The 20,704-nt window shown below is 46.8% G+C and overlaps 1 protein-coding gene across 22 annotated transcripts in view; it reads left to right on the forward strand.

Moving 5' to 3' along the window:
- The window catches only part of LOC119180746 (acetyl-CoA acetyltransferase A, mitochondrial-like), a 227,300-nt gene that overhangs the window by 81,105 nt on the left and 125,491 nt on the right, over positions 1-20,704 (forward strand). For all 22 annotated transcript variants that reach the window (XR_012888681.1, XR_012888688.1, XR_012888678.1 and 19 more), the window contains one exon: positions 19,433-19,528. Coding sequence is in view for 5 of the 22 variants with exons in the window: in XM_075882992.1 (XP_075739107.1) it covers positions 19,433-19,528 (96 nt within the window). In the remaining 17 variants the exon portion in view is untranslated. The remainder of the gene's footprint in view (positions 1-19,432; positions 19,529-20,704) is intronic.

Here is a 20,704-nt window from a genome sequence, read left to right on the forward strand (position 1 = left end):
CAGGTGCCATGCGTTTATTCTAATGCACGCGCACTTCCTCTTCGTCGGCTTCTCCTAGAATCGCCTTGTTAATGCGTCACACTTCCCTCTCCCCTCGAGAAAGTCTTAGTTCAGAAGGTTCAAAATAACGCCGCAGTTTGCTAACATGAACAATGGGAGAGTTTCTACGTAAGGGTAGCACGGAGCAGTTGATCTCATAGTTCACTGTTGAGACCTTGCGTAGAATCTTGTAGAATTCTTCCATGACGGAATTCAGTTTGCCGTTGTTGGGATGCCATGGTGTCTCGTAAAGGACAAGGTCACCGACTTGGAACTCAATCGGAAGAAATTTTCTATCATAAATGACTTTGTTCTTATTGTGGTAGGCGATAGAATTGGTAACTGCAGTTTTTCGCGCTTCTTCGACAGTTTCTTCTCGATGTTCCAGTACAGTAGGATAAGATGGAATTCCATACATCAGGAAGGAAGGTGCGTAGCCGGTCACTTCGTGGGGTGTTCTGTTGTATTCGTCAATTACCTCCGGAAGCAGCTTAGTCCAAGACTTCTGTGGTTCGTCATTGATCTTACATTTAAGTCTCGTTACGATAGTCTGGTTTGTCCACTCGTTCATGCCGTTGCATTGTGAATGATGAGATGAGGTAAATAGTTGGTGTATATGATTATGTTTTAAAAACTGCTTGAATCTTCCTGCGGTAAATCCTGTTCCACGATCTGAAAGGAGCTTCCGTGGCTTTCCAGAAGAAAAAAATTGTTTTTAAGCATGAAATGTAGGCGTCGCTGTCCTCACTTTTATGAGCAAACGCCCATACGTTGCGAGTCGCATGATCAATAACCAAGTGTATAAACCTTTTTGACGAGCCATATCCAGAAAATCCCCCAATGGTGTCTATTGCAAAGAGGTCGAAGGGCTTTTCAGCTGGAGGCAGTGATTCAAGCGTCCCAAACTTTTTTGTTTTCGTCTTCTTGCATCTCTGGCATGTATCACAATGCCGAATATAAGTGGAAACATCGGTTACCATATGCAGCCAATAATATTGCGGAGACAGGAGTGATTGCGTCTTCTTCACTCCGACATGCCCAAAATGTTGATGTGCATTCTTCAGAATGGTTGGGCGTAGTTCATGGGGCACGTATAATTTCCGTAGTCTTTTTCTTTTAACGATGATGATGTTATTTTCCAATGAGTGCGTTCCTTTTGGACGCTCATTGTTGCATCGCTGAAGGTTGTCGTGTGATAGAAGATTAACTATTGGGGCTCTGGAGAGCGCATCTGCTTCGACATTACTTGCACCCTTTTGATGTTTGATGTTCACATCATACATTGACAGTTTCAAAGACCACCGGAAGAGACGACCTTGAGGATTTTTAACATTCTTCAGCCACTGGAGTGCAGAGTGATCTGTTACAACAGTGAATGACTTTCCATGAAGGTAGCAATGCCATATATCAATGGCATCTACAATGGCAAGACATTCTCTTTCTGTAATAGCGTAGTTCTCCTCGTGCTTAAGTAGTTTACGGGAATAGTAAGCAACAGGATGTTCTTTGCCTTTGTCCAGGTTGTTTCAGCACTGCACCGATGCCTTCGCCAGATGCGTCACAGTACACAGTACATGGTCTCAAAGGGTCGTATATGCGAAGCACCGGTTCTTCAGTTATCCGCTCCTTTAGTTCACGAAAAGCTTGCTCGCATGCTTCTGTCCACACCCACTTGCTGCCTTTGTGGAGTAGTTTTGTGAGTGGAAGAGCGATATCGCTGAAGTGGGGGATGTACTGACGGTAGGTGTTTACAGCGCCCAGAAAACGCTGGAGATCTTTTTCTCGTTTTGGTGTCGAAAATTTGAGTATGGCAGCCACATTACTTTGCTTAGGTGTCACTGTTCCTTGTGAAATTCTGTGGCCCAGGTATTCAATGCTGCAGCGTGCAAATTGGCACTTTTTTCGCTTGAGTTTTACGTTCTCGGTTTTGAGAGCTTTCAATAGCGCCTCAAGGTGTCGTATATGATCTTTAAATGTCTCTGAGTATACGACCACATCGCCAAAGTAATTGATAACATTGGTGAGCTGATGTTTCGCTATTATTGATTTCATTGCTCTTTCAAATGTAGCTGGAGTGTTCTTCAACCCAAACGGCATTACCAACCACTCAAAATGACCATGAGGCGTGACAAATGCAGTTTTCTGAACATCGTCAGGATGCATTTGGACATGCCAGTATCCCGACGTTACGTCCAACGTAGTGAAAAACTCCGCCTTTCCCAAGTGGTCAAGAATATCATCTATACGTGGAATTGGTTGAAAGTCAGGTACCGTTATGGCATTGAGTTTCCGGTAGTCAATACATAGACGAGTGCGTCCTTCACCTTTCTTTTCTGCTAAAATGACAGGTGCGGCGTAGGACGATAATGAAGGCCTCAAAACACCTTGCTTGAGGAGAGCGTTAACTTGTTTGTTGATCTCCACTTTGTCTGCCTGTGAACATCGGTATGGTGCTCGACGAATAGGGACAGCATTGGTAAGTGCGATCCTATGTTTCTCAGTAGTGATGCACCCAATATCTGTCTGAGGTTTCGAAAATATCTCGTTATACTTGCTTAAAAGAGAGTCCAGCGCCACAGACTCATGCTCTGATAAGTTTTCTGAAGTCAGGTTTCGCATCAGTGGGGCTTGAATGGTTTTCTTTTCATTGTGATGTGGAAGGTTCATATTCTCACGTGCTTGTGTCACTGACTTGCTTTCCAGATTTACAGAAAGATTGAAGTATGAAGCGCTGTCTACACCAAGAAATAATTGCGTTCTCATGCCTCGCAGCACATGTGCATGAACTTTCTTTATGACGTTCCCAATTTGTAACTGAATGTTTACGCGACCCAAAGTTCGAATGCTTGATGCAACTTGCTGGACTATGATGCTGGAGTCTCTCATCAACTGAAGTTTTAGCTGTTCGTACACATCCTCGCTGATACAAGTAATTGTTGCTCCTGTATCGAGAATTGCATTTACTGGCTTTCCGTTGATGAGAGCACTGAAGTGTATTAATGAAACTCTGGGTCGCCCTCCTCCTTTCCCCGTTCAGTATCAATAGCGGACACATTGCCGTGGCGCGGACATTCGTTGTGCCAGTGAAACTGTCGTGGGAAACCAGCAGCTGAGCAGTATCTACATTCGTTTTGCGGGGCACGCGGTTCAGGAGTTATTGTTGGTTGCTACGGTCTGCTGAAGAGACGTGGAGCTCTTGATGCGATACTAGCGTTACGCGTAAAGGAAACTCCTCTCACCCGTTTTAAAGATGTCTTGACCCGTTGAGCAGTGGTGAGCCACTCTAATGACGAGTTGTAAGACAGTCCGGCGAGCGCCAGTTCCACATCAGGAGGAACGCCATCAGTCAGTCCAGAAATGATGTGGCACTCTTTCAGATCAGCCAAGGAACCCAGTCGCTTTTTCTCGTCGTAGTAGTCCTTGATGGCCTGCCCTCTTTTCAGTCGGTAGTGAATGAAGAGACGGAAGGCATCTCCGTCAGTCATAGCAAAGCGGGCTTGCATGCCACGCTTGATATCGTCCCAAGTTGTCTCGCCGTTGCCGAAAATCTCTGTCAGGTACCACTTGAACGCTTCCCCTTCAATGTATTCGCTGAAGTGACTGACCCGATTGCGGGGAGTCCATGACGCCTCGGCTGCCTTCATGTCGAAAAGAAGAAGCCACTTGTCGATGGGGACGTCTTCTGGTGTTCTCTTGAACTTCTGTATGTTGAGCGGAGGCTTTGGCTTAGCCATGGCACGTTGATGAGGTTGATCCTGTCGACTTGTGTGACGCTACAAAATGGAGACACGTCGTGGTTCAGGTGCCATGCGTTTATTCTAGTGCACGCGCACTTCCTCTTCGTCGGCTTCTCCGACGAAGAAGAAGAGGACGAAGAAGATATATATATATATATATATATATATATATATATATATATATATATATATATATATATATATATATATATATATATATATATATATATATATATATATATATATATATATATATATATATATATATATATATATATATATATATATATATATATATATATATATATATATATATATATATAGATAGATAGATAGATAGATAGATAGATAGATAGATAGATACGCTCAAAGTCGTCGAAGGTCGCTAAGAAATGCGTCGCGTTTAACAGTACACTATTAAGTGAGAAACACTTATCATTTTGTTTTCTGTGACGCTAGGTGTGTCTGTCTCAGAGATCTGTCCCCAACGCAGCTCTGGTTTTGTTGTGAAGTCGAGACAGCGGAGTGTGAAGGTGCGTCTACTTAGCTTCATCATCGCTTTGCAGTCAGTTTAAATTGATTTCAGGCAAGACGCGCTTGTGAAAAACAAGAACTCGAGGCATTATCTTGCACTTGCATGAGCGGCTACATCTATGCGCAGCGGTGATTGGACGACGCTTCGTTAAAACTGTCAAATACGACTCGTAATGCTCCAACGTCGCAGCAAATTAGGAAGTCTAGTGGTCGTTATCCTCTTCAAACAATAAAGGCACTGCTTCAACCTTTTTCACCGGACCTTACTACCCGTGCTGCACAAAGAACGAAACTGAAACGGTAGAAAAAAGTTCGTAGACAGTTTGCTAGCTAACCGTATCCCATCCCAAGCCTGCACTTCCCATAATTCCCATGGAGGTGCACAATTGGAGCACCAGATTTATCTCTAGGTATTATTGCATGAAACTTTGGGGTGAATTAATAAGACCTTGTTGCATCAGTGGCGACAACGTCCGTAATAAAATGGAGAGGCTGTTTTCTGTTCTTTTCTCACTTTATGAAAAGAGCACCCAATAATAAACACAAAGCAAGTATGCTAAACGAGAACACAACGCGGTAAAAACAGAAATCCCTTTGCCCTAAAGAATCAACGCACATACTGAGTACTATCATAAAAGCCTCTCACCGGTGAGTGCTTGGAGCCTATGCGGGGCTCGTCTAGGTAGAAAAGGTGAAACACGGGAATTTCGGTACTACAGGAGTTTAACGAACAGCAAAGCGACCCCAAGATGTAGGCACGACAGAGCAGATAGGCGCCGAGGACAGGGCCGACGAAGGCAGGCAGTCTTCCTCTCGGATGCACGAACCAGGGGCAACCGCCAAGCACTCGGGCTAACGCCCGACCGTGGACCTGGTGGGCATGATAGCTTCCCGCTGGTTTCGCAGACCATCGAAGCTTGAATTCAAGCGAAACAGGCCATTCCGGCTCTTGACCTTTGCTAGGCGCTCTGCAGAAACCACTACCGTGACACTAACGAGCTGCCTTGCACTCCATATGCCCAACCAACAAGACGCCCCTTAGTGACCCCGTTACACTCTTCGCGTCAAGCCCGCGGCTTGTCACTGGGGCTTTCTGGGCAGCCGTGTTTACAAGTCATTGTCCGCTGAAATCTCTGTGGTCATTCCTGATTGGGCCACTTTCCTTCTGTCTTGTCTTGTCTTGTCGCCTAGGATATCTTGGCTCATACTCACATGGGGGATTGGCCACACTGTACCTCATAATAGCTATTTTTTTACAACGCTTGCTAAAAAAAAGAAAGAGAAATTAGATAGGAACAATAATAATGTTCCTTTGAAAAAACGTGAAAAAGTGCAGAAGAATGTGATAAACAGAATATATAAAACAAAGTAACAAGAATGAGGAAGGGGGACAAAGAATTGGACATATCTGGCAGTACCACTAGCAGCGTATCCTTCCGGTTGCCTGGATGAATTTATGTAGCGCTGACAGAATAGCACTGCGGCCCACACCCAACTGTCTGGCTCCAAACGATAATAGGGTGGACGTATTGACTGGCAATCCGAGCATACCAATCGGTCTTTCAAGAATTATTCGTCGCAGTGAGGCGAAGCGGCGGCATGTAAGAAGAAAGTGATCTATTGTTTCCGGTTCATTGCAAACTGCACATAGGTTAGTTAATGAAACTCCTGATTTGTTGATATAAACATTTAACCGAGGAACTCTACAGCGCAAGCTTGTGAGGGTCACCTCACAATGACGGGAAAGGCATTTTGCGGTGTTCCATGTGAATTGCAAGTGCCGAAATTCTTCAGAGTGTAGGAGAGACGTTTCGTTGATTTTTAAGATTAACAGGCGTTTGAATTGTTCGGCAGTAAGAAAAGGAAACTGTGGGGCTACTAGCACCACCGGGAAATTTAAAGAGGCCGAAGTGAGCGAATCCGCAATTTCATTTAGTACAATTTCAGCATGCCCAGGGACCCAAATGAACCAAACTTCTGATAGGATATATGTGGTACGAGAGACCAAAATATCCCGAGAAGAGGAGACTGCTTTGCGGCGGACGTTAGATGTGTACATACAGACAAAGAATAGTGCCCTCATGCCAGCTTTCACCAGCTTTCTTTGCACGTGCACTGCTTGTCTTCATATATATAATGTCGCACACTTTTCCAAGGCACTCACATGCACCAGCATGTCGCATACACTAAGAACAGGTAGCAGAAAAAGTAATTTTAGTATATAGCCAAACGTGAACACGTCAGCGGAAAAATTGCAAATCAAAATGGCAATACTTGGCTACAAAAGTGTGTCCGCTTTTTTTGTCTTTGGCTGCATTTGGGCTTTACTTTCTCTCGGTTTTGGCGACGCCACCTTGTCCAGACGGACAACATCGGCTTGGCTACATTTCTCCGAAAGTTTAGATTCAGTGGCACGCTAGACAGCAAGAAAACGATCATAAGAAGCACGAATTAGTAAAGTACTTCAGAATACAAAGGAAGACACGTTAGCTGCGAGAAGGTGCTCGGAAAACGAAAAACGCGCAAAAAGAAACTGTGGATGCCGACTCCATAGAGTTTTCTAATATACACTAGAAAGAACTCTGGCGCTAGTGTCTGTCGGAGCTGCAACACACGGCGCTTCAGCGAGCATGGGAATGATGGGTAGTACACATATTTGTCTAATATTCGTACTTGTGGCCTGCTTCTGGCTCCGTGTGTGTTCGTGTGGCTTGAAGTTGTTTTTTCACGAAACAAATACTAGCAAATGTTCAGTGGTTGCGCTTCAGCATCTTATTTATTAGACTTACCTTTCGAAATCGGGTCATGAAATTCAAAACGGTTGAATCTTTTTCTCAAAACAAAACCGAAACACAGCAATAAACAAATACGCAAGTACCATTCGCCGTCCGCAAGTACGCAGACTACTCAAATGTGTGTACTACCCATTATTCCCATGGTCGCTGAACGATCGCAGCGCCAGAGTGCCCTCTAGTTAATTTCGGGAAATTTTATGGCCGACACCACCTTGATATTTCCGCTGATGGCACCATGACGTCAAGAATTAAGCGTGTACTATAGGCCAACGTCGTTCCAAATCGGGGAACATGAAGCGCTTTTTTTTCTTGGAGAGCGAGCCATTCGACATACAAAAGCGCAAGCAATTTAGTTGCGCCAGTGTTCTCAAACTACGAAGTAATACTTCGAAATCAATGACTTCAACGAGAGGGATGTCGTGGAAAATTTTGAAGTAAAATAGTGGCGTTTATTTTTCCGTCTTCTAATAAATCTATGGTTATGATATTATTGAAAGAAGTTTTCAGCGCATACTGAGTTTAAGGTAGCTTATTTTTTCACATTAGTGTCCCTCTAAATACTCCGTATGAGTAAATCATAAGGATTGAAAAGGGGCCTTCATAGACATCTTGGCCTTCGAGGTCTGAAAATGTTCTTCCTGCTTGATCTTCAAGGCCACATGAAGGTTATCGCTAACGAAATGATGGTAGCTTCCTGAGAACAGTAATTGTTATGAAAAATCATTGAAAATGTCTATTTTCATAGTAGATGGATAAAATATGCTATTACAAACGGTTCTATAGGCACGTTGCCCTTTCAGACACCGGCTTGCCGTTCACTGTGTGCACGAAATAAGGAAAATTTTAAGCGCTCGCTTTATTGTTACACACGTTAAACCGAACTAATGAACAAAAGAGCTAAGGAAAGTATTAGGAATGTCATTTGTCGTAATTTTGACGCAAATGTGAGTAAAGGCAAGTGATCGGAAAGCTAACTTTTCGCTTGAAGGGACGAAACCTGTGACCCCCGAATGACCCGTCTGATGCTATACCAACTAAGCCGTCATACCGGCCATCCCGCCGTCCAGTTATTAATACCTATGCAGTAGTGGCTACCCAGCAAGTGTGCGTATAGCAGTAACCTCAGGAATAGTTAAAAAAAAGCTGTAGAAAAGCTGATGTTGCAGCCTTCGCCGTAATTGTGCTGGGCGTTCCGCGCAGGCCTGGCGGTTTTCTGTGCCCGCTGGCGTCACTTGGCACGTAATAATACAACCTGGCAGTGTACCAGTAATTTCTTGAATACTACACGAAGGCATCAAGTCTGCAACGGAACCGTCGTTATCAATGAATAGGAAAAAGGGTACTTTTAGAACTGGTTTCTTTAATATATTAGTATTCATTTGGGTTTGCCTAATACCTAATAGCCGCAGGTCACGGGATCGAATCGCGGATGTGGCGGCTGCATTTTCGATGGAGGCGAAAAGGCTGTAGGCCCGTGTGCCCAGATTTGGGTTCACGTTAAAGAGCCCCGGGTGGTCGAAATTTTCGGAGCCCTCCACTACGGCGTCTCTCGTAATCATATGATGATTTTGGGACGTTAAACCCCACTTATCAATCAATCATATCTAATAACGTTGAATTTCAATCAAGGCACTGTCTTCAGTCATATTTCCTTCCGCTCGTGCACATAATACAGAGAAAATGATTGAACAGGACTTGTTCGTGGAACCAACATTCGTACAAGCAGTCGTTCCTTCTTCCAGACTGGAGCGTGAAGAAGAAATACTTTTTGAAACATTGGTTTCAGCAACAGACACTTGTTCAATGTTCTACTTTTTTACATTGAGAAGATATACCTGTCAGCCCGGGCCTCGTATTATCGATACATGATAGATGCAACCCTTCAGCATAGAACTATTTGATGCAAAAAGTACGCTCAACCTGTCCAATGAAATGTTCAATCTGGTTATTACACATAATCATGCGACCCGAAAACAACGTTCCTCACAAAAATTTGCTGCGGTATTTTCGCCGTACCTTCACCCCGAACATGCAGCCACTTTCGATGCTGTTTGTTTATATTGTATGTTTCAATTGCTGAGTCACGTTACCATACCGATTGAGGGCCGCAATCATAATTCATAGCTATGGCAAAGCCTTTATCGAACGCAAAGCCTTTCCAAGCAAAGCTTGAAATAAAGAAGACAAACTTCCCACTGAAAGTAACCAAACGGAAGAGATACCTGGCACCGACTCCAACTGCATATTTGCCCACCCGCATTGTTACTGCATTGAAAACCTGCATTGAACACCTGAGCTTATTGCAGAGCTTGCACGTCAATCAGCGATAAGGCTGGAATATTCTGTGACACGTTTGTTGCGCCGATGGCGTAGTGGTTAGAGCATCCGCCTCGCGTGCAAGAGGTCCGTGGTTCAAATCCCGGTGCCGCGCAGTTCCCAACCTGATTAAAAAAATTGCCCGCAGCTTCCCTCGGGGGAACACTGAGGAGGATGCGGAGCATATTGTCACGTGCGTCCCGCGAAAAAGACGAAGGCGACAGTGCATACGCGCATCTGCACGCTTTTATGCAGAATGCAACAACGACAAAGATGAGGAACTCTCTCTCACGCGGTTAACAAAAAGACCGACCCGCTGCTGTTTTCTCAGCGTCTTCTAGTACGACCTCTCTCTTGACGTCGGGACACTGGTGGAGGTGCTGGGGCCTGCAACCTGATGCAAGAAAGCGTTGTTCGGGACCGTACACCCAGTCCGGAGCCTCAACGTCTTGTTGCGACTCCAGTACACCGATTCAGCCGGCGCCTATTAGGCCTAAGCCCAGAACTCTTGACGGCATCTCCTGTTACCAACATGGCGGCCCCTTCAGCGTCTGCGAATCTTCCCCCGGCCCCGGCCCAAACGACTCACCCTTACCAGGTAACTTTTGAGACTCCTCGTGTTCCCGAAGTCTTCCGTGGAGAACCGTATGAAGATGTCGAGGACTGGCTCGACCAGTTCGAGCGGACCGCTGTGGTGAATCGTTGGAGCGTGCAAGAAAAACTTGGCCGTGCCTACTTCGCAATGGAAAATAGCGCTCGCACATGGTACGAGAACAGGGAGCCTACTTTCCAAACCTGGGACGATTTCCGCCAAAAGCTTCTCGAGACGTTCCTGAGTGCGGACCGACGGGATCTCGCACAACAGATGATCGAAGCCCGCATGCAAAAGCCGAACGAAAGCGTGGCCATGTTCGCTGAGGATATGGTCCGCCTATTTCGCCGCGCTGACCCTGACATGCCCGAGGCAAGGAAAGTTCGTCATCTGATGCGGGGAGTTAAGGAACCGCTTTTCGCCGGCCTTGTACGAAATCCGCCAACAACAGTGGATGAATTCATCAAAGAGGCGACTGTCATTGAGCGGGCGCTCCGGCAACGATGCCGCCACTTTGACCGCCTGCCCGACCAAACGCCTGTTGGTGCCGCCGCTCAAAACGCTGCCGTTTCCGAAAACTCTTTACGGCAAATGATTCGACAAATCCTGCGGGAAGAGCTGCGGGCCCTCGGCCTTCCGTCTACCGATCCCCCAGTTGCTTCTGTTGCAGAAATCGTGCGCCAGGAACTACGGCAAGCCTTTCCATCACCGGCGCCACCACCCGAACCACGTCCACTGTCCTATGCTGATGCCGTGCGCCGTCATCCGCCTGCCCCAGAAGAACCACCCTTTCAGCCGCGGCCCGTTACCTTGCCGTGGTGGCAGCGTGAACCTGTGCGGCGACCACCAGTACGTCGGACCGACTTGTGGCGCACTGCCGACCGTCGACCCCTTTGTTTCAACTGCGGCGAACCAGGCCACATCTCGCGCTACTGCCGTCATCGAGAAACCCGGTTTGGAAACTTTTCTCGGCCCGCTTCTTTTTACTCTGAAGACCCTCGTGACCATGGTGCTGATTACCTACCGACCAACCAAGCGTCTTCACCAAGTCGTCGCTGGCGGTCTCCCTCACCTGCACGAGGTCAGAATTCCCCGAATCGCCAAAGATACGCGGACGCCATCAGAAACCGCTCCCCAAGCCCGTGCCAGGGAAACTAACTGCCGCGACCTCCGGGGGCAAGGTTGCCAATTGCCGAGACGCCAAAAAGACCCCCTTGCCTCTACACAAAGACGACGTGACGACGGTGATGACGAAGACGACAACAACCACGAGTACTACTGCCAATGAATTTGTACGTGCCGACCTCAGCGTTATTATAGACGGACACCACGTAACAGCACTGGTTGACACTGGTGCTGACTTCTCTATTATGCGACAAGAGCTCGCCGACCGCCTTAAGAAGGTTAAGACGCCGTGGAGTGGGCCGAGCATAAGGAGTGCTGGTGGGCAGCTAATGACGCCAACCGGTAAATGCACCGCTCGGCTCGTAATCGATGATTCGAACTTCGTCGCCACATTTGTCATTTTACCGGACTGTTGTAAAGAGTTAATTTTGGGTATGGATTTTCTGCGAGAGTACGGTGCTATCATCAACATCCCAGAACGTATCGTCACCTTTTCCTCCCATCCTTACGTCGACGCCACCACTGAAGAACAACTGCAACGTTTACGTGTAGCCGATGATGTGATGCTCCTGCCGAGATCTTGCTGCCTTGTGTCGGTGTTGTGTGAATGGCCGTGCCGTAAGGAGGTGATAGCGGAGCGAATAGACACGCTATTGCTTACGCAAGGTGTTTCCATAGCGAGAGGCATTCTGGCACTAATTGATGGGCGGGCAGAAGTCCTCATCACCAACTTCAGCAACGAGCGTCGTCACATCCAGAAGGGCACCGCGATTGCCTACTACGACGACGTGGACCAAGCCAGAGATTGCTTCGCTTTGCAACCGGACGAAGCGACCATCCCAGCCTCGACACCTTTGTCTGTCAACATTTGCTCAAACCTGTCAGCCTCGGAAAAACAGCGCCTACTAGAGCTGATACACCAGTTCAAAAATTGTTTTTCGTGCACGTCGAAAGTCAAGCAAACACCACTGACACGGCACCGAATCATCATTGAAGAAAATACGAGACCGATCCGTCAAAACCCATACCGTGTGGCTCCGAAAGAACGTGAGGAGATCCAAAAGCAAGTTCAGAAGATGCTCCAAGATGACGTAATACAGCCTTCCAAGAGTCCTTGGGCATCCCCCGTGGTATTGGTTAAAAAGAAAGACGGCAGCTTGCGTTTCTGTATAGATTACCGCAAGTTAAACCAAGTAACGAAGAAAGACGTCTACCCACTGCCACGTATAGATGACTCTCTTGATCGGCTGCGGCATGCACGCTATTTCTCATCGATGGACCTGCGAAGTGGCTATTGGCAAATAGAGGTCGACGAGAGAGACCGTGAGAAAACTGCTTTCGTGACGCCCGACGGTCTTTATGAATTTAAAGTGCTTCCATTCGGGTTATGCTCAGCGCCAGCCACTTTTCAGCGTTTAATGGACACTGTGCTATCAGGACTTAAGTGGCAGACATGCTTGGTTTATCTAGACGACGTTGTCGTCTTCTCAGCTACATTCGAGGAACACCTAAGTCGATTATTCGCAGTTCTACAAGCTATACGTTCGGCTGGCCTGACTTCAAAGCCAGAGAAGTGCCATTTCGGTTTCAACGAACTTTGCTTCTTAGGCCACGTGGTCAGCCACGAAGGTGTTCGACCTGACCCGGACAAAATCGACGCTGTCGCAAAGTTTCCCGCACCGCATGACAAAAGAGCAGTGAGACGCTTCTTAGGCCTCTGCGCTTATTACCGACGATTCATCGCCAACTTTTCGTCTATTGCGGCGCCTCTGACGCGGCTCACACGAGAGGATGTCCCCTATCTTTGGAGCGAAAAGGAACAAACAGCGTTCAACGAATTACGCCAACGCCTCCAAACACCTCCGGTTCTGGCACACTTTGACCAGGAAGCGCCAACAGCACTTCACACCGACGCAAGCAATGTAGGCCTGGGCGCCGTACTGATACAATGGCAAGATAACTCCGAGAAAGTGATAGCCTATGCCAGCAGAGCTCTCTCTCGCACGGAAGAGAACTACTCGACTACCGAGAAAGAGTGCCTCGCTGTGGTTTGGGCGGTTCTCAAATTTCGACCGTATCTGTACGGCCGCTCATTCAAGGTCGTCAGTGATCACCACTCGCTTTGCTGGCTCACTAACTTGAAAGACCCATCCGGCCGTTTAGCACGCTGGAGCCTTCGGCTTCAGGAGTTTCATATGACCATTATTTATAAATCAGGGAAGAAGCACACCGACGCAGACTGTCTCTCGCGGTCACCCGTTGAGCCTGCCGCTATTAATGACGAGTCTATGGACGCCGCATTCTTGGGAGTCATCAACGCGGCCACTATCTCACAAGAGCAGCGCCGTGACCCTGACCTGCTTTCGCTTATTGATTTCTTAGAAGGACGACGGGAAGACGTGCCGCGAATTTTTGCGAGAGGAGTGCCATCTTTTTGTTTAAGGAACGACGTCCTATACAAGAAAAACTTTTCTCCCACCGGCAGCCCATACTTGCTCGTCGTCCCTGCATCACTGCGAAAAGAAATTCTGGAAGCCTGCCATGATGAAGTCACCTCTGGTCATCTCGGTTACACTCGAACATTGTCCCGTCTGCAAAACAGTTACTACTGGCCTAACCTACCTGCTGCTGTAAAACATCACGTCCAAACATGTGCCGACTGTCAAAGACGCAAAGCACCACCCGGCAGGCCGGCAGGCTTATTACATTCCGTTCAAGTACCAGCAAAGCCATTCGCCCAAATCGGAATGGATTTCCTGGGCCGATTCCCAACTTCTACCACAGGAAACAGATGGATCATTGTCGCCACTGATTACTTGTCTCGCTACGCAGAAACTAAAGCCATGCCGAGGGCCACAGCAGCAGAAGCGGCTCATTTCTTCATAGAAAACGTCGTCCTTCGGCATGGTGCTCCAACAGTTCTCATCACGGATAGAGGAACTGCGTTCGTGGCAGAACTTTTGGAGTCGGTTCTCAGGCTCAGTGGTACAGCTCACCGGCGAACAACGGCGTACCGCCCACAAACAAACGGACTAACAGAGCGGCTTAATAAGACCCTCGCAGACATGCTCTGCATGTATGTCGACACAGAACACAAGAACTGGGACGAAATCTTGCCTTATGTGACCTTCGCCTATAATACTGCCCGGCAGGAAACTACCGGAATGACGCCGTTTAGTTTAATACACGGGCGCGAAGTCACTACAACGTTGGACGCTACGCTGCCGCACGAGTGTGACGACACTCACGCTGACGCCGAAGAATTTGGTCAGCGTGCCGAAGAAGCCCGACAGCTAGCCCGCGTGCGTATTTGTCACCAGCAACACAAAGATGCGAAACGGTACGACCTACGACATAAATTGGTAACCTACAAACCAGGCGACAAGGTATGGGTCTGGATCCCAATACGTCGACGCGGACTTTCAGAAAAGCTATTACGACGATACTTTGGCCCATATCGAGTCACCCGACGATTGAACGACATCAACTACGAAGTTATTCCTGACGGCAATTGCAGTTCCAGTCGCCGAAACTGCGCACCCGAAATCGTGCATGTCATCCGGATGAAACCCTACTTGTCCAGCTAACTCTCGTTTGTCCTTTTCGTGCCGGTGCATATGTGCGTTTTTATAAGTAGAGTGCCTTGGCTACGCATCGGGACGATGCCATTTTTGGAGGGAGGCAAATGTCATGTGCGTCCCGCGAAAAAGACGAAGGCGACAGCGCATACGCGCATCTGCACGCTTTTATGCAGAATGCAACAACGACAAAGATGAGGAACTCTCTCTCACGCGGTTAACAAAAAGACCGACCCGCTGCTGTTTTCTCAGCGTCTTCTAGTTCGACCTCTCTCTTGACGTCGGGACAATATAATTGGTTAACGGGGTGTTAAAGTGCGACTTACTTGGGTCGATGGCTAAATTGGTTAACGTGGTTGTGAAATGGGGTGTTAAATTGCGACTTACTTGGGTCGATGGCTAAATTGGTTAACGTGGTAGTAGGAGGGGGTGTTAAATGAGTGAACACGTACACACGTATGCGAAAGGGCGGCGCTGGTCGAAGGGACGTCGATCATTGTGTTTGTGGATTCGTTGGAATTCATTTCACCGCGACCTTGGACGTCGACGCGCCGTACAAACCAACCGACGAGCGGCAACTGAGCGAGCGAGCGCCGACCTTGAGTATATATACAGCGCGACGGCGCATGCACTGTCAGCTGTCGAACGTTCGAGAAGGGGGAGAAGCGCAACGGCGCATGCGCGCGCGTCAGCTGCCGATGTTCTCGAAGCGCGACGGCGCATGCGCGCGCGTCAGCTGCCGATGTTCTCGAAGCGTGACGGCGCATGCGCGCTACATTATACAGCTAGCGAATGTTCGTGAAGAGGAGAAGCGCACGCGGTGTGTAGAGGAGGAAGGGTGCACAGATGGTGGAGGAGTGAAGCGCGCGCGGTGCGTAGAGGAGGAAGGGATGTACAGATGGTGGAAGAAGGAGGAGGAAGCTTGCGGACGGCGCCGCACTACAAGCCTCGAGTATTAGATGCCCCGCATCTAAAAAAATCCGCGTGTTGATGGAACTGCATTAAGAGGCCTGGGGTGCGGCCTCACCGGTAACCACCGCCGGGAACGCACTCCCTCACCAGAGAAGGATTGGCCACCCTGGTGCAGTATCTGGCCACTTCCTCCCACATGCATACGTCAAATCACTCACGGCCATCAGTCCCCAGCAGCTGCGAAGCAACTGACCACGGTGGCGGTCAGATCTGCAACGCAGCAGAGGGTGCTAAGAATCTCTGGATCCGGACAGGCCGCCATTGGAACCTAAACTTGGCAACGTTTAACGCTAGAACCTTATCTACTGAGGGAAGTTTAGCTGTGCTATTCGAGGAGCTAGAGGGTGTTAAATGGGATATAATAGGGCTCAGTGAGGTTAGGAGGACAGATGAGGCCTATACTGTGCTACAGAATGGGCACGTCCTTTGCTATCGGGGCCTGGCAGACAAAAGAGAACTGGGGGTGGGGTTTCTAATTCACAGAAACATAGCTGGCAACATACAGGAACACTATGGCAATAATGAAAGGGTGGTAGGCATTGTAATTAAACTGAATAAAAGATACAAGATGAAGGCAGTACAGGCTTACGCGCCTACATCCAGCCATGATGACGCTTCAGTTGAAAGCTTCTATGAAGACATGGAATCGGCAATGAGTACGGTAAAAACACAGTGTACTATAGTGATGGGCGTGTTTAATGCAAAGGTAGGGAAGAAGCAGGCTGGAGACCAGGCAGTAGGAGATTATGGCATCGGCACTAGAAACGCCACAGGAGAGCTACTTGTAGAATTCGCAGAACGCAATATTTTGCGGATTTTGAATACCTTCTACCAAAAACAAGAAAACCGGAAGTGGACATGGGTAGCCCTAATGGCGAAAATAAGAACGAAATAGACTTTATAATGACTGCACACCCAGGAATCGTGCAGGATGTGGAAGTGGTTGGCAAGGTACGACGCAGTGACCATAGAATGGGACGGCTTCGAATTCGCCTAGACTTGAAGAAGGAACGACAGAAACTGATACGCAAGAAGCCAATCAATGAGCTAGCACTGAGAGGGAATGTACAGGAATTCAGAGTGTCGCTGCAGAACAAGTACTCGGCTCTTAGTGAGGAAACCAACCTTAGCGTAGATACAATGAATGATAATCTGACGAGTATCATTACGCAGTGTGCAGTGGAAGTTCGAGGCAGGGTAGTTAGACAGGATACTGGCAAGCTTTCTCAGGAAACGAAGGACCTAATTAAGAAGCGTCAAATCATGAAAGTGTCAAGCTCAACAGACAAAATAGAAGTGGCAGAGCTTTCGAAGTTGATTATTAGACGTAAAGTATGCGATGTAAGAAGGTATAACATGGAGAGAATTGAACACGCTCTGAAAAACGGAGGAAGCGTCAAAGCAGTGAACAGGAAACTTGGGATAGGCAAAAGTCGGATGTATGCACTAAGGGACAAAGAAGGCAAAATAGCTACTAATATGGATAGGATAGTTAAAATAGCGGAGGAGTTTTACACAGATCTGTACAGTAGCCGAGACAACCACGACCTTAATACTATAAGAACTAGCAGTAACCCAGATGACACCCCACCAGTAATGATAGAAGAAGTCAGAAAAGCTTTAGAGAGCATGCAAAGAGGCAAAGCTGCTGGTGAGGATCAGGTAACATCAGATCTGCTGAAAGATTGAGGACAGATTGTGTTAGAAAAACTAGCCACCCTGTTTACGAGGTGTCTCCTGACGGGAAAAGTACCAGAGTCTTGGAAGAACGCTAACATCATCTTAATACATATGAAAGGAGATGGCAGGGACTTGAAGAATTACAGGCTGATCAGCTTGCTCTCTGTAGTATACAAGCTATTTACAAAGGTAATTGCTAACAGAGTAAAGAAAACATTAGAATTCAATCAACCAAAGGAACAAGCAGGATTTCTAACAGGCTACTCAACAATTTACCACATTCATACTATCAATCAGGTAATAGAGAAATGCTCAGAGTATAACCAACCACTATACATAGCCTTCATAGATTACGAGAAGGCGTTTGATTCAGTAGAAATATCAGCCTTCATACAGACATTGTGGAATCAGGGCGTAGATGAAGTATATATAATCATTCTGGAAGAAATCTACAGGGGATCAACTGCTACCATAGTGCTTCATAAAGAAAGCAGCAGAATACCAATCAAGAGGGTGTAAGGCAGGGGGACACAATCTCCCCAATGCTATTTACCGCGTGCTTACAGGAGGTTTTCAGAAGCCTTGAATGGGAACAGTTAGGGATAAGAGTTAATAGAGAATACCTTAGTAACCTGCGCTTCGCCGATAACATTGCATTGCTGAGTAACTCAGGGGACAAATTGCAACTCATGATTACGGAGTTAGACAAGGAGAGCAGAAAGGTGGGTCTTAACATTAATCTGCAGAAAAGGAAAGTAATGTACAACAACCTCGGAAAGGAGCAGCGCTTCGAGATAGGTAATAGTGCACTTGAAGTTGTAAAAGACTATGTCTACTTAGGGCAGGTAATAACCGCAGAGCCTAACCACGAGAATGAAGTAACTAGAAGAATAAGAATGGGGTGGAGCACATTCGGCAAGCACTCTCAAATTATGGCAGGTAGATTGCCACTATCCCTCAAGAGGAAGGTATATAACAGCTGTATCTTGCCGGTACTTAACTACGGAGCAGAAACCTGGAGACTTACAAAAAGGGTTCAGCTTAAATTGAGGACGATGCAGCGAGCAATGGAAAGAAAAATGGTAGGTGTAACCCTAAGAGACAAGAAGAGAGCAGTGTGGATTAGGGGACAAACGGGGGTTAAGGATATTATGGTTGAAATAAAGAAGAGGAAATGGACTTGGGCCGGGCATGTAGCGCGGAGACAGGATAACCGCTGGTCATTAAGGGTAACTAACTGGATTCCCAAAGAAGGGAGGCGGGTTAGGGGGAGACAGAAGGTTAGGTGGGCAGATGAGATTAAGAAGTTTGCGGGTATAAATTGGCAGCAGCAAGCACAGGACCGGGTTAACTGGCGGAACATGGAAGAGGCCTTTGTCCTGCAGTGAACGTAGTCAGGCTGATGATGATGATTGTTACTCGAATATCTACCGAGACCTCAACACTTCCTATTGCTCACTTACACGGAGAACTATCTATCTTCTTCCATGTTCTCTGCAATTGCAGAAAAGACACTCTCCTTCACCCTAAACTCATATTCATTGCATCACCTGAGATGTGATCTAGGCAGTTCTGTCCAACAAGCCCCGGTTCCAGCTTTGGGCCATGAAGAGATGCGAGGAGCTGACTGGCAGTAATGATCTTGTAAACTACCTACCGTTAGAGATGACTCTGGGGTCATAAATGTTTTCTTTTTTTTTGCCCTGTTTCTTCAAGTAGTCCAGATGTTCGTCATCTTTTCATTCTTCAGTTTTCTTCCCACAGCTCAAGATTTCTAACGCTTAAGCGTACATTCGCCCCGACTTTATCATTATTCTACAGACATTCACCTGCATTTCTTTTTAGCTAACTCAGTTGCCTTCTCCTGCTGTCATGCTTTTCGCTCCAGATTGCATAAAAAGGCATAGCGAGAAGTGCGTATGACATTATGTAGAGTCACAATTGATAAATAATTATTGGGAATGTTTAATTTCTTTTACGAAAAAGGAAATTATGTAAAGCTAAACAATGCATATGTTCCATTTGATCACTAGAAGTGGTTCCTTATTTTTTTTCTTGCTCCAGCGATCCCGTTCGGAGATGTGCAAGAAGTCATTATGGGAAATGTGGTCTCTTCTGGTGCTGGCCAGGCTCCAGCAAGGCAGGCAGCTCTCGGAGCAGGTAAGTTTACTGCCACGCACGTTTATTTTCGTTCTTTTACGTCACCAGCACGTTACACGTTCTAGAGAACTGTCGTACCCTGAAAAGTTGTTTTTGTCTCATAGATTTTGCACGTGGTGTTTATGGCCTCTGAGACGTTGGGTGCTGTTTCTTGGTCTAGATTAGGCTAAACTTGCGCCCTATTATGTATTCTCCTTTTTTCCTTGTTCGTCACACGCCCCAAATACTTTATCAAAAGATGGCGGGAGTGGGCGCTGTTTCTCTCCGGCCGTCCGAATCGCAGCCCTCTGCAGTAAACCCAGCGAGTATCACCTCACGCGCTCGGCTAGTGTGAAAGGGTGCATTCACTGTAGATTCCGGCGGTGGTGGGGACTGCGGCAGAAAGCAGAATGCAAGGATTCCAGCGTGCGCATGTATTTTTTTTCTTTTCGCGTATGAACGAGAATCAATGCAGAAACATTTTTTGGTGTAGACTAATATTTTTGTGTGTTACTGCATTTATTTTGGTCTAATTTACGTTGAAAGGAAAGACAACTGCCGATTTTTTATAGATCATTGTCAGGAGCTATCAATCAGTGTTACGAAGCTGCCACTCCGGAAATGGAATGAATCCGGAATCATTCCACATTTTCATGACACTAGAATGGAATGGGAATGAAATGATGACAAAGCTTTGAGGAATTGAACTGGAATAGAATTAAGCGCAAGATCCGCGGAATGGAATGGGAATGAGATTACGTCTTTCTCCCAAAAGAGAGCACGTTTTCGTCGACGTGTTGTTTTGGAAACTTGAAACATCAGTAAGTCAGATACTCGAATTCAACAATAAATCGCAAACTTAAGAATGCTTGGCAGATTAAAGCACGAGAGTTCGAATGTGGGCTTTTTTGGTGATGCATTTGAAAGAATTTTTGTTGCGCGAGGCAAAATATGAAAACAAGAATTGATAGACGGAGTGGAGAAAGCGCTACTAACAACAACAGGTTTATTTTAGAACACTCAGCTTCTTTCAAGCCATAATCGCCAGGCGAACAAATAAGCTCGTGCGTGACAATCTCATCGCCTTAAAATAAAAAAAGAAGTCATCACATATGAAACCACCCATCACCTCGTACGTCGAAAATACAGCTCTTTGGGTGACAATGCATACGAAGGCTTGCTGATACAAACATCGCC

The sequence above is a fragment of the Rhipicephalus microplus genome, unplaced genomic scaffold, assembly GCF_043290135.1.
Source record: "Rhipicephalus microplus isolate Deutch F79 unplaced genomic scaffold, USDA_Rmic scaffold_14, whole genome shotgun sequence".
Classification (NCBI taxonomy): Eukaryota; Metazoa; Arthropoda; class Arachnida; order Ixodida; family Ixodidae; genus Rhipicephalus; species Rhipicephalus microplus.